The 12,174-nt window shown below is 44.6% G+C and overlaps 1 protein-coding gene across 1 annotated transcript in view; it reads left to right on the forward strand.

Moving 5' to 3' along the window:
* Positions 1-12,174, forward strand: part of LOC126413111 (myrosinase 1-like) — a 195,770-nt gene that overhangs the window by 67,756 nt on the left and 115,840 nt on the right. The window contains exon 13 of the mRNA XM_050083003.1: positions 1,515-1,649. Coding sequence (XP_049938960.1) covers positions 1,515-1,649 — 135 coding nt within the window. The remainder of the gene's footprint in view (positions 1-1,514; positions 1,650-12,174) is intronic.

The raw sequence follows: 12,174 nt of genomic DNA on the forward strand, positions 1-12,174 counted from the left end.
GCCATCCCCGAATTGCTCTTCAACATTGGGAAACAAGAAGGTGCTTAAAACATCAATGTAGGCCTGTGCTGTGATAGTGCCACGTATAACAACAAGGGGTGCAAGCCCCCTCCATGAAAAATACGACCACACCATAACACCACCGCCTCCGAATTTTTCTGCTGGCACTACAGACACTGGCAGATGATGTTCGCCAACTGTCATTGTATTTGCAGTGGATCCTGATGCAGTTTAGAATTCCTGTGTGATGGTCTGGACAGATGTCTGCCTATTAGGCCTTACGACCCTCTTCAATTGTCGGCGGTCAGTCTACAGAGGAGGTCGGCCAGTACGCTTTAGTGCTGTACATTTCCCTTCACGTTTCCACTTCACTATCACACCGGAAACAGTGGACCTAGGGACGTTTAGGAGTGTGGATATGTCGCGTACAGACGTATAACAAAATTGACACCCAATCACCAGACTACGTTCGAAGTCCGTGAGTTCCGCGAAGCGCCACATTCTGCTCTCTCACTATGTCTAATGATTACTGAGGTCGCTGGTATGGAGTACCTGGCAGTAGGTGGCAGCACAGTGCACCTAATATGAAAAACGTATGTTTTTGGGGGTATCCGGATTCCTTTGATCACATAGTGTAAGTGAATAGACGATATGAAGGAGGGTTCTTGGTTATGATTTCCTTTTTTTGTGTCTTTCATAACGGCTTCAATGGAACATGTAACTGTAACGCACAGGGTACTGGTATAGCTTATGATGCGTAAGCTCCAACGGCCAATGTTTTAAGCTTTCTCTTTCACGAAGCCACTGAAGTCAAAAAATGGTTCAAATGGCTCTGAGCACTATGGGACTCAAATGCTGAAGTCATTAGTCCCCTAGAACTTAGAACTAGTTAAACCTAACTAACCTAAAGACATCACAAACATCCATGCCCGAGGCAGGATTCGAACCTGCGACCGTAGCGGTCTTGCGGTTCCAGACTGCAGCGCCTTTAACCTCACGGCCACTTCGGCCGGCCCACTGAAGTCCTGTTATAGCATGTCGCGTATGCTTCTTTAGGGAGCGGTAATTTCTTTTTCTTCTATAATAACTTTCCATCATAACTACTAATCAATGTATGAAAACAATTGTTTCACCTCTCAGAACACATAACAGAACAAATAATGTTTTCAAGTTTTGTGAACAGCGGTTTACTGTGAAACAGTGGATCTTAAATCTTTTCCGACTGAATATTTTTCGGACTATTAACTTAACTTTTTTTTCCTAAAGTTTGATTTCAATTCCCAGTATTATTAGAATAAATATTACAAAAGCAAAACCAACTAAGGCGTATGAAAATATGTATATCTGAACTAGCTGACACATTTAGTAGGAATTTGAGTTAACATCATATTTCCCCATGACCGCTTAAAACACATGTATGAAGATTTGAAATGTGATGTTTTTTAGATAGTAATTAATTGCAGAAGTGGAGTAGACTATAGCGCTGAAAATATACCTTTTCTCATTTGTTTCAGTTTGATGTTTACCGCTTCTCCCTGTCATGGTCGCGGTTGTTACCATCCGGAGACTGGGACGCAGTAAACCCAGCGGGGATAGAATATTACAACAACCTCATAGACGCTCTGCTGAAAAGGGATATTCAGCCCTTAGTAAGTATGCTTAGCCATTAGTAAGTATCTGAACGTGTAGTAGGTATGCTTAACGTGTAGGCAACATACAAGTAAGAAATGTCGAACTCCGAATGCGTAAATGTTATAACGTGTTCCCTTTCTAGGATTCACAGTTTTGAGAAATTTCTGTAGGCAACAATTTCGCGAAAAGTGAGAATCCCAGCACACACAACTGCCACGATTCACAGTGCCGATCAGCACCTCGTCCGAGCAGAGAACTTTCCCTTCAAACGCAACATATTGCGAAAGATACGTCAAACTAGAAATGGGCAAACTCGTTCATCCTTGGGAACTAGTTCACTGCTTTACTCGTTCACCGTTCATTTGTGCTTGGTTCTTATGAAAAACTGAAAACTAGTAGTGTAGGTGACTGAAGGATGGAGGGCACCAAGAAGGGCACTTGCCTCCCCCCTGGAGTATAGAGTTTTTATTCATTACGCAATTCATACACACTTTTAGAAGTAATTTATGTGATTTTGCAGAACCTCTCGTTTAGCCAACTGTAGCGTTGTGTGGCTGATCGCAGGGGAATAATACAGGGTGGCGCACGGTAAACCGGCCCCGAGTACAAATTGCTCGCCAATTACGGACGATGTGTTGCCCGTTACGAGCAGATACAAAAAAAAGACAAACATGTAATAATTAGGCAGTGAAAAAATAACAAGCTAATGCAAGCAACAATTGCGAAACAATCGATGACGATTTGTAGAGAGCTGGAGAAGAGAACATGAAAATCTCAAGCGACGCGCTTGGGTAATAGCTCATGTAGTCTTGTAAACCTGTTGGTGGCTGTTTCCCAACTTAATAGACCACAAGTCTCTTGCATAAAATTCTTCGTTTCGACTTCCACTACATAGCTGTGCTACGTTGTAAACAATAGTCGTTTACGCTCTATATATACTTTACGTGGTCTCTGAGTTCGTAGTCAAAGTAGAGACTTTATGGAAGCATAAAATAAAATGTGGTTTTCTTATAATACTTGCGTCACGCGCTTAGTAAAAATTAGGTTTTTATGTAGCATTATTAAAGTTAATGCAGCAATAATAACAACTAAGTTCGCAGTAGTAAAGTTTTTGGTCTGAAAGCTCCTTCTGAACAAATGTTTTTGAGATAGTAAGTAAATACGATTTTATGGCAATCTATGTCTTTTCAAATGCAAATTGGAAACAATCAAACTTAAAAATAATTAGAGCCTTCCTAAATTAATGTTTTGTATAGAAAGATACACGAAAATCGTTTTATATGAATTTTCTTACACTAAAAATTAAGCAAATTATTGAAAGTTAGTTGCTAAATCAAGTCGATCAAACCCAAAAATATATGAATAGCAAAAAAACCTGCCTTGGTATAAGTATGTCTTCTGCTGTTCATCGATATAATGAAGTGAGCTGATATGCCCTTTTGTTATCCGAAAAGACGTACCTATTAGATCCAACGCAATTTTTATGTAATTTACGTATCTATAAAATACTTTTTGACTACCGGTCGTGGACGTTGAATAGCCAGAACCAAGTGCAAGAACAGTTTGAAACACATGTAAAATGGGCGAGCGAAGTGAACGAAACGAACAACTGGATGCTGAACTAACTAGGAGCAGTCGGCAGTGGAACTGAGACAGGTTGTCATGCGAAGAGCGACGAGTGCGGCCGAGGGAGACCGAGACTGAGACGAGCACGCGACCGAGACTGGAACGAGAACTGCCGAAGTGACCGCCGCGACCGAAGTGAACTAGTGAACTATGAACCGATCGTTCCTCGTTCCAGGGAAATATAAGTAGACTGCCGCGACCGAAGTGAACCATGAACCGATCGTTCCTCGTTCCTGGGAACTATAAGTAGACCGCCGCGACCGAAGTGAACTACCCTCCTGGAAATGGAAAAAAGAACACATTGACACCGGTGTGTCAGACCCACCATACTTGCTTCGGACACTGCGAGAGGGCTGTACAAGCAATGATCACACGCACGGCACAGCGGACACACCAGGAACCGCGGTGTTGGCCGTCGAATGGAGCTAGTTGCGCAGCATTTGTGCACCGCCGCCGTCAGTGTCAGCCAGTTTGCCGTGGCATACGGAGCTCCATCGCAGTCTTTAACACTGGTAGCATGCCGCGACAGCGTGGACGTGAACCGTATGTGCAGTTGACGGACTTTGAGCGAGGGCGTATAGTGGGCATGCGGGAGGCCGGGTGGACGTACCGCCGAATTGCTCAAGACGTGGGGCGTGAGGTCTCCACAGTACATCGATGTTGTCGCCAGTGGTCGGCGGAAGGTGCACGTGCCCGTCGACCTGGGACCGGACCGCAGCGACGCATGGATGCACACCAAGACCGTAGGATCCTACGCAGTCCCGTAGGGGACCGCACCGCCACTTCCCAGCAAATTAGGGACACTGTTGCTCCTGGGGTATCGGCGAGGACCATTCGCAACCGTCTCCATGAAGCTGGGCTACGGTCCCGCACACCGTTAGGCCGTCTTCCGCTCACGCCCCAACATCGTGCAGCCCGCCTCCAGTGGTGTTGCGACAGGCGTGAATGGAGGGACGAATGGAGACGTGTCGTCTTCAGCGATGAGAGTCGCTTCTGCCTTGGTGCCAATGATGGTCGTATGCGTGTTTGGCGCCGTGCAGGTGAGCGCCACAATCAGGACTGCATACGACCGAGGCACACAGGCCCAACACCCGGCATCATGGTGTGGGGAGCGATCTCCTACACTGGCCGTACACCACTGGTGATCGTCGAGGGGACACTGAATAGTGCACAGTACATCCAAACCGTCATCGAGCCCATCGTTCTACCATTCCTAGACCGGCAAGGGAACTTGCTGTTCCAACAGGACAATGCACGTCCGCATGTATCCCGTGCCACCCAACGTGCTCTAGAAGGTGTAAGTCAACTACCCTGGCCAGCAAGATCTCCGGATCTGTCCCCCATTGAGCATGTTTGGGACTGGATGAAGCGTCGTCTCACGCGGTCTGCACGTCCAGCACGAACGCTGGTCCAACTGAGGCGCCAGGTGGAAATGGCATGGCAAGCCGTTCCACAGGACTACATCCAGCATCTCTACGATCGTCTCCATGGGAGAATAGCAGCCTGCATTGCTGCGAAAGGTGGATATACACTGTACTAGTGCCGACATTGTGCTTGCTCTGTTGCCTGTGTCTATGTGCCTGTGGTTCTGTCAGTGTGATCATGTGATGTATCTGACCCCAGGAATGTGTCAATAAAGTTTCCCCTTCCTGGGACAATGAATTCACGGTGTTCTTATTTCAATTTCCAGGAGTGTATGAACCGATCGTTCCTTGGAGTTCGTTCCTCGGTCCTTTCGTTCATCTTGGTGAACCGTTCCATTGCACCCGTTCGTTCGCGAACTACCCATCTCTATGTCAAACCAGTCGCAGGATACTCAAGCCTTCGGCGCGGAACGCCCTTGCCCCAAACGTATGGAGTTCTTGTAAACTACTCTTCTCACTTTGTTGCCCATTCAACGGTTTTGTGTGTAAGTTTATTTGTAAATGTTTGCGACGGTCGTGTCAAGATTCACAACAATACGACACCTGCAGCAGTACTTGATCATAGTCCCTGAATCTTTGTTCCTTTGTATCGCGCGAGCATGGCCAAGGGGCATTTTTTGGCATTTTAGTTAGTCTCAGGTCACCGTTGTTCTATCTCGATCAGTATGAGAACAAATGCAACCTCTGTGAGATGCGACAACGTGATGTTAAATGTCTCAGGAGCCAACAATGAGTTTTATGGTGGTGTGATTTTGTGCGAGCATCAGCGCGGCAAACGTTGATGAGAAGTTCTGCTGTGGTGCGTCGTGGATTCCCGGTTGCAAAGACTCAGGTAGTGTACTGAATTTTAAGGTCGCTGTTCGGGAAAATTTTGAACATTAATTCGCGCTTGTGAATAGCCGTTCGAGACTGAAGCGTTCATGAATAAGTCGTGTCTCATTGCATGATTTTATGGCTTTGATTCAGCAATGCCTTTCAATAAAGGATACCATACATAAGTAGTGGTACCTCAATTGATTGCGCTTAATGCACTTCACTTAACCCAGCCATAATACTAGTGATGAAACAATCCACCAACGATCCTTACAGTGTCTGAATTCAAAGTATATTCCATTACTCTCTTTGTCATCTTTTCTGATTTCAGGTTTCCGCATATCAATACAGCCTTCCACTGCAAAAGGAAAACCTTATGTCCGCCTTTCTTGTTGAATTCTCTTCTGATTACTCCACACACAAACAAATTCTACCTTTTCCATCATCCGAGAAAATTTTATACTTAAGTGGCAGATTGAGAACTGTATTTGATTTCAGTCAAAATTTGTTAATTACCCAAGCATGAATAAGCTTTTGGATCTCTTGTAGTATCTGGAAAAGTATTGTTAGTTAGTTACTAGATGGATCCTTGATTTTGAAGTTGCTATACAAACTATACTTGTGAAAACTCGAAATTCGAAATAAAATACAGACCTATAAGACTGTGGACAAATCAGTTGCGAAGTTTGGATACTGCAAACTGACTTCTCAAAAAGCTGCGCACGGTACTCATGACTTGCATCGGAAATTTGTATCGGAAACCTCGTTCTTAATATCCACTTCACCACAGGAAGAGGATATGTACAGTAATCTGTGCAATGGGGGTGAAAATAAACCTTCATTATCACATCAGTGCAGTTCAGTAGAGTACTCCCTGTCTTCAGTTGTGATCTGGAGAATTTGTACGGTCTGCCAACCTGCCTCGAAGGATAATTTGAAGTTAAAACCGTGCGCGGATAGCAGTCTTCAGCACGAATGGAAAGCGACCCGGGAAGTTGTCCACCGAAGTAGTGACCACCTTGATGACGGCATTCGATCATTCATCCACTACCGCCAGACAGTAAACATCGTAGACCTACCTCCTGGTTGTCACCAGCGGTCAACATTAGCAGCTGGTTACAGCTTTCTGCTAATTATGGCTTGTAGACAGCCCAGTGAGAATGCAATTGAACCTCGTGCTGTTTCATTGAGAAGGCTGCGTCGTACTACACAGTACGTAACAATTTACACATAATCATTATGACCTCTATGGCTCCATTAGACAAAACAGCGAAACAATAACTAACTTCTCCACCTCCCTAACCCAGCATCGTAGTGCGGTGGGCAATGGAATACCTGAGATGGAACCTGGATCAGGGACGATTGCAGCATTCTTGTAACTTCTGAGGATCATCGTAGAGATGTGGAGCGGACCAGACACCGCTGCACGTATCTGTAGTTCGCAAAATGCTGAATAGGTCGCTGAGGGAAAAGATATTGACTGAATGCAACATGACTTTATTTATGAATTTATTTTTACTCGTTTCGGCTCTGGCCATCACCAGATATTGGATTAGTAACGTCATGTCGCATCCAGTCAATGACTTTTCCCTCAACGATCAATCAGAATTTTGCAGACTACACATATTTTTCAACATCGTCCATCCCTCCGTGACTTTATGTTACGGCTTTGTTAGCGCCGCATGTCTCACGCTACAGACCTACGGGTTCAGTAGGAACGTGGGTCTGCCTTTCCGAACTAGCATCGCCTACCCTTATTGAGAGTAATTTGGGGGCTGTACGACATCGAGACAAGTTCGTGCGAGGTATTTAGCAGCCCTACAGTGGACATTTCGGTGATATTTGTTTTTCAAGGCGATAACATACGCGCACATTATACACCTCTCGAGAAGGAATTCAAATTGAAATGGCTCTGAACAATTTGTGACTTAACATCTGAGGTCATCAGTCCCCTAGAACTTAGAACTACTTAAACCTAAATAACCTAAGGACATCGCACGCATCCATGCCAGAGGCGGATTCGAACGTGCGACCGTAGCGGTCGCGCGGTTCCAGACTGAAGCGCCTCGAACCGCTCGGCCATAACGGCCGGCAAGAAGGAACTGATCGAATGGAATGGCCTGTGTTATTTGCTGTAAAAAACCATTGAGAATGCTTGGAATCATTGAAACCTTCCATCCCAAAACACTGGATGACCAAAGGAGGGCTGCCGTCGAAGAATGGGACTATCTTCAACGGCAAAGTCTCGATCACGTTGTGGAGGATATGCAAAGGGGGATCCTAGTACATCATAACGCCGTAATGGAGAACGATGGCTACCACCCTGTATTAGTAATTGTGTCTTGGGAGGGAAACATAAATGCACGGTCGGATTTACATGAACTGATATTCGCCCATTAGTTGTCTAGAAACCAATCGCACACCGTTGCAAAACCCTATTTAAAATGGGAAGTTTTTTCCAGGTTAGTTAAGTACAATATAAACATATGAATGTAGCTGAAGTCGATTTTATTAAATGAGCTAAATGACACAAGGAACTACTGTATTTTGAAATTCAATAGTTTATATAGTATAACACAACTCTGTTGTAGCCGAACTAGCCAATTCATTAAATCCATCAGGCAGCTTACAAAAGCTGTCAGAAATTGTCCTTCGCAATTCACGAATAAATGATCAAACTGTTAATTATACAATTTGTATCAACAAATTCGGTATAAAAACTTCAAAATTCCTCTACGATGTCAATGACAGAATAATTCTAAGCCGTGATGTGAACTGGGGTCACGCAATAATCAAGGTACAGCCGCTACCATTACGCGCCTAACTGCAACCAAGAAATAAAATAACAAGCGATCTGGCGTCCTGAAAGAGAGCTCCTCATTCTTTCGAATAGGAACACAATGTTCGCCTCGTTCTCGTCCCCCTGAATCTTAAACACACATGTCCAGCATTCTGTACATTTGCCCCACCACTTTTGTTAGCTTACCTTCTATCTCTTCCCTGTTATACCACTCTGTCCTAGTGGTGTGCGTTAAATTAAACATCAATAATACAAATTTAGAAACATTCAGCCAACATTAATGATAAGAGTTTCGTGAAGTAATCACGCTCAAATATGGATCAAAAAGATATCAAACACTACTAAAATTAAATTAAACTCCGCCTGAACAGGCCATGAAGGCACAACGGTATCGACCGGCCGCCGTATCATCCTCAGCGCACAGGCGTCACTGACTGTGAATACGGAGAGGCACACCGCTCTCCCGGCCGTATGCCAGTTTACGAGACCGGAGCCGCTACTTCTCAATGGAGCAGCTCCTCAGTTTCCCTCACAAGGGCTGACTGCATCCCGCTTGCCAACAGCGCTCGGCAGAACAAACTGCTAGCCCAGCTCAACAGCGATTAATTTCGGTGTTACCACTGCGGTAAGGCCATTAGCTATCGAACACTACACGTCTAAAAATAATTGATTCTTATGAAACATTACATTTACATGAATATTCTATTGCTAACCTAAGACATAAGTACTAAGTACATTTCAGTATTAATTACGGATATTGCAGTTTATAAAGTGGCCTAGTTTTACAGGCTACTGTGTGTGCATTTAAGTAGTAGGATTTGGTGGAATTTAGACCTCAGTCGCTCGAGGCAAGAGCTTCAGCCGTACACCAGTGAAAATTTATCAATGCCTGCTAGCTATCCTATTTGGCCAGGCGCAGTTCACAGATGGTGTAAATCCTACCTACTCCATCATCTATGTATCCACACCACTCTAAATTGCATACCAGAGCATAGTCGGTACCATTGAATCCCTTTAACTTTTCACACTCCAGATATTTATTGAAACGAACGTTTCCTGGAACATCGGTTATTTGTTTTTATTCAGTTACGAGTGCACATTGCGTACTAAAAATGTATGCCTTCCAGTTGTTTTATAAATTCTTTTTCTTGTTCTTCTGCACTCCATGGATTAGGCAATGTTGCCTGTTTCGGCATCAAAACATGTCTGGCCATCGGTTCCTTGATATCTTGTCCACTTAGGACTATAGTAGAACACTCTTCTTGGGTTGCTCTCTTTCGGTATTCACCCAAGACGCTGTTTCGAAAAATTTCTATGGTTTACGATTTTTCTCACAAGGAGTTCATTCCTAGTTCTCTCATTTTTCATTTGAAATTTTATCTGAAAGGGTACATACGTTTACTGCTCTTAAGAATTTCATTTAGGTAGCTTATATCTAGTTTTTATCAGCTTTTGTGAACGTCTAAGTTTCATGAGGAAAGAAATATTGTATGCATTGTTCCTCTTCGATTACATTATATTTGCAACAATTCTTTCTTCACTTATCTAGATACTTCTGCACATTATGGGTCTTGATTTATCTCCCAAGTGTATCAGCTTAAAAGGTGCTTATCAGTTTGTTCCAAGATTCTGGTGAGCTTCCCTTTTAATATTTTTCACTTAATTTTCGTTTTCCCTAGCAGTAGCCGATCGAGACAGACGCAGCAACAGGGAAGTAAACGCTGTTGTGACATTTACGAGCTCCTAACCAGGAGCGAATTTTATTGTATCATCTGTGTGCTTTAATAGTTTACTTTCTTGAGTTTCTGCGTGTAAATTTAACATCTAATGCACACAGTTCTCGCGTTTTCGTTTGCGTCAGAAAGTAAACCGATCTTGTGACATATTAAAAGTTCCCAATCAGGGGCAAATTATTTAGTTTCACTTGAGTGCTTCGGTAATTAGGTTTTTGAATATCTGCGTATTACAAGACACAGTTCGTGCGTTTTCGTCAGGTTCTTCAGTAGAGTTGCGCAGCACGTGCCGGTAGTCCGTTTATATGAATAGTTTAGTTTTCCACGGTCTTTAGTATGGACAGGGACTGCGATTGCTGTGTGCCGATGCGAGCCGATTTGGTGACACTTCGCTCTCAGCTTCAGGCTGTGATGGAATCGGTTACGAAGCTTGAGGCTGCAGTGGATGGGCGCCACTGTTGTGGGCCGGCCGTGGGGATCCAACGGACGTCCAGCACGTCAGAGTCCTCCGATCAGTCCTCACCGGTGACAAACCCAGTTACTGCTCGCACTGAGGCCGACCCCTCACCTGTGGTCGAGTGGGAGGTCGCCCCGGGGCGAAGCAGGCGGCGAAAGACTTCCCAGGCGGCCGCACGTAAGGTCTTCCCAGTTTGTCTGACAAACAGGTTCCAGGTACTGCCTGTGGCTGACACTGTCGCTGAGCCAGATGCTGTCGCCTGTCCTGTTTCAGAGGAAACCATTCAGCCTGCAAGATCTGGTCAATCGCAGAGGGTGGGATTATTGGTAGTTGGGAGCTCCAACGTTAGGCGCATTATGGGGCCCCTTAGGGACTTGGCTGACAAGGGGGGTAAGAAAACCAACGTGCACTCCATGTGCATATCGGGTGGAGTCATTCCAGATGTGGTAAGGGTCCTCCCGGAAGCCATGAAGAGCACCGGGTGCTGCCAACTGCAGGTGGTTGCTCACGTCGGTACCAATGATGTGTGTCACTTTGGATCAGCAGAGATTCTCTCAGGTTTGGATAGGCTAACAGAAGTGGTAAAGGCTGCCAGTCTTGCTTGCAAGATGAAAGCAGAGCTACCATTTGCAGCATAGTCGACAGGACCGATTGCGGACCCCTGGTACAGAGCTGGGTGGAGGGTCTGAATCAGAGGCTCAGACGGTCCTGACCGTTTAGGCTGCAGATTCCTCGACTTGCACCAATGGGTGGTTGGGTTTCGGGTTCCACTGAATAGGTCAGGTGTCCACTATACCCAGGAGGCGGCTACACGGGTAGCAGGGGCTGTGTGGCGTGGACTGCGTGATTTTTTAGGTTAGAGGGTCTCGGGAAAACACAAGAAGGGCTTCAGTCACAAAGGGTGCAGGCTGAACACAGGAAGATCGTAGATACAGGAACCATTGGTATAACAGTTGTAAATTGTCGTAGCTGTGTTGGGAAAGTACCAGAGCTCCAAGCTAATAGAAAGCACTGATGCTAAAATCGTTCTTGGCACTGAAAGCTGGCTAAAGCCGGATATAAGCTCAGCCGAAATTTTTGCGAAGAACCTAACGGTGTTCCAAAAAGATAAGCTAAACATAATTGGCGGTGGCGTGTTTGTTGCTGTCAGAAGTAGTTTAACTTGTCGCGAAATTAAAGTAGATACTTCCTGTGGGTTAGTATGGGCAGAGGTCATTGTTGGAAACCGGAATAAAATTATAATTGGATCCTTTTACCGACCTCCCAGTTCAGATGATACAGTTGCTGAAAAGTTCAATTTCAAACACGTACCCGACTCATACGATAATAGTTGGTGGTGACTTTAATTTTCCCTCGATATGTTGGCGAAAATACATGTTCAATTCCGGAGGTACGCATTAAATATCATCCGAAATTGTGCTAAACGCATTCTCTAAAAATTATTTTGAGGAGTAAGTTCATGACCCCACACGAATAGTAAACGGTTGTGAAAACTCACTTGACCTCTTAGCAACAAATAATCCTGAGTTAACAACCAGCATCAATACTGATATAGAGATTAGTGAACACAGGGTTGTCGTAGCGAGACTGAATATTCTAAACCCCAAATCCTCGAAAAATAAGGCACAAATATACCTATTCAAAAAAGCAGATAAAAATTCACTTGACTTCTTCCTGAGAGACAATATC

The sequence above is a fragment of the Schistocerca serialis genome, chromosome 7, assembly GCF_023864345.2.
Source record: "Schistocerca serialis cubense isolate TAMUIC-IGC-003099 chromosome 7, iqSchSeri2.2, whole genome shotgun sequence".
NCBI lineage: Eukaryota > Metazoa > Arthropoda > Insecta > Orthoptera > Acrididae > Schistocerca > Schistocerca serialis.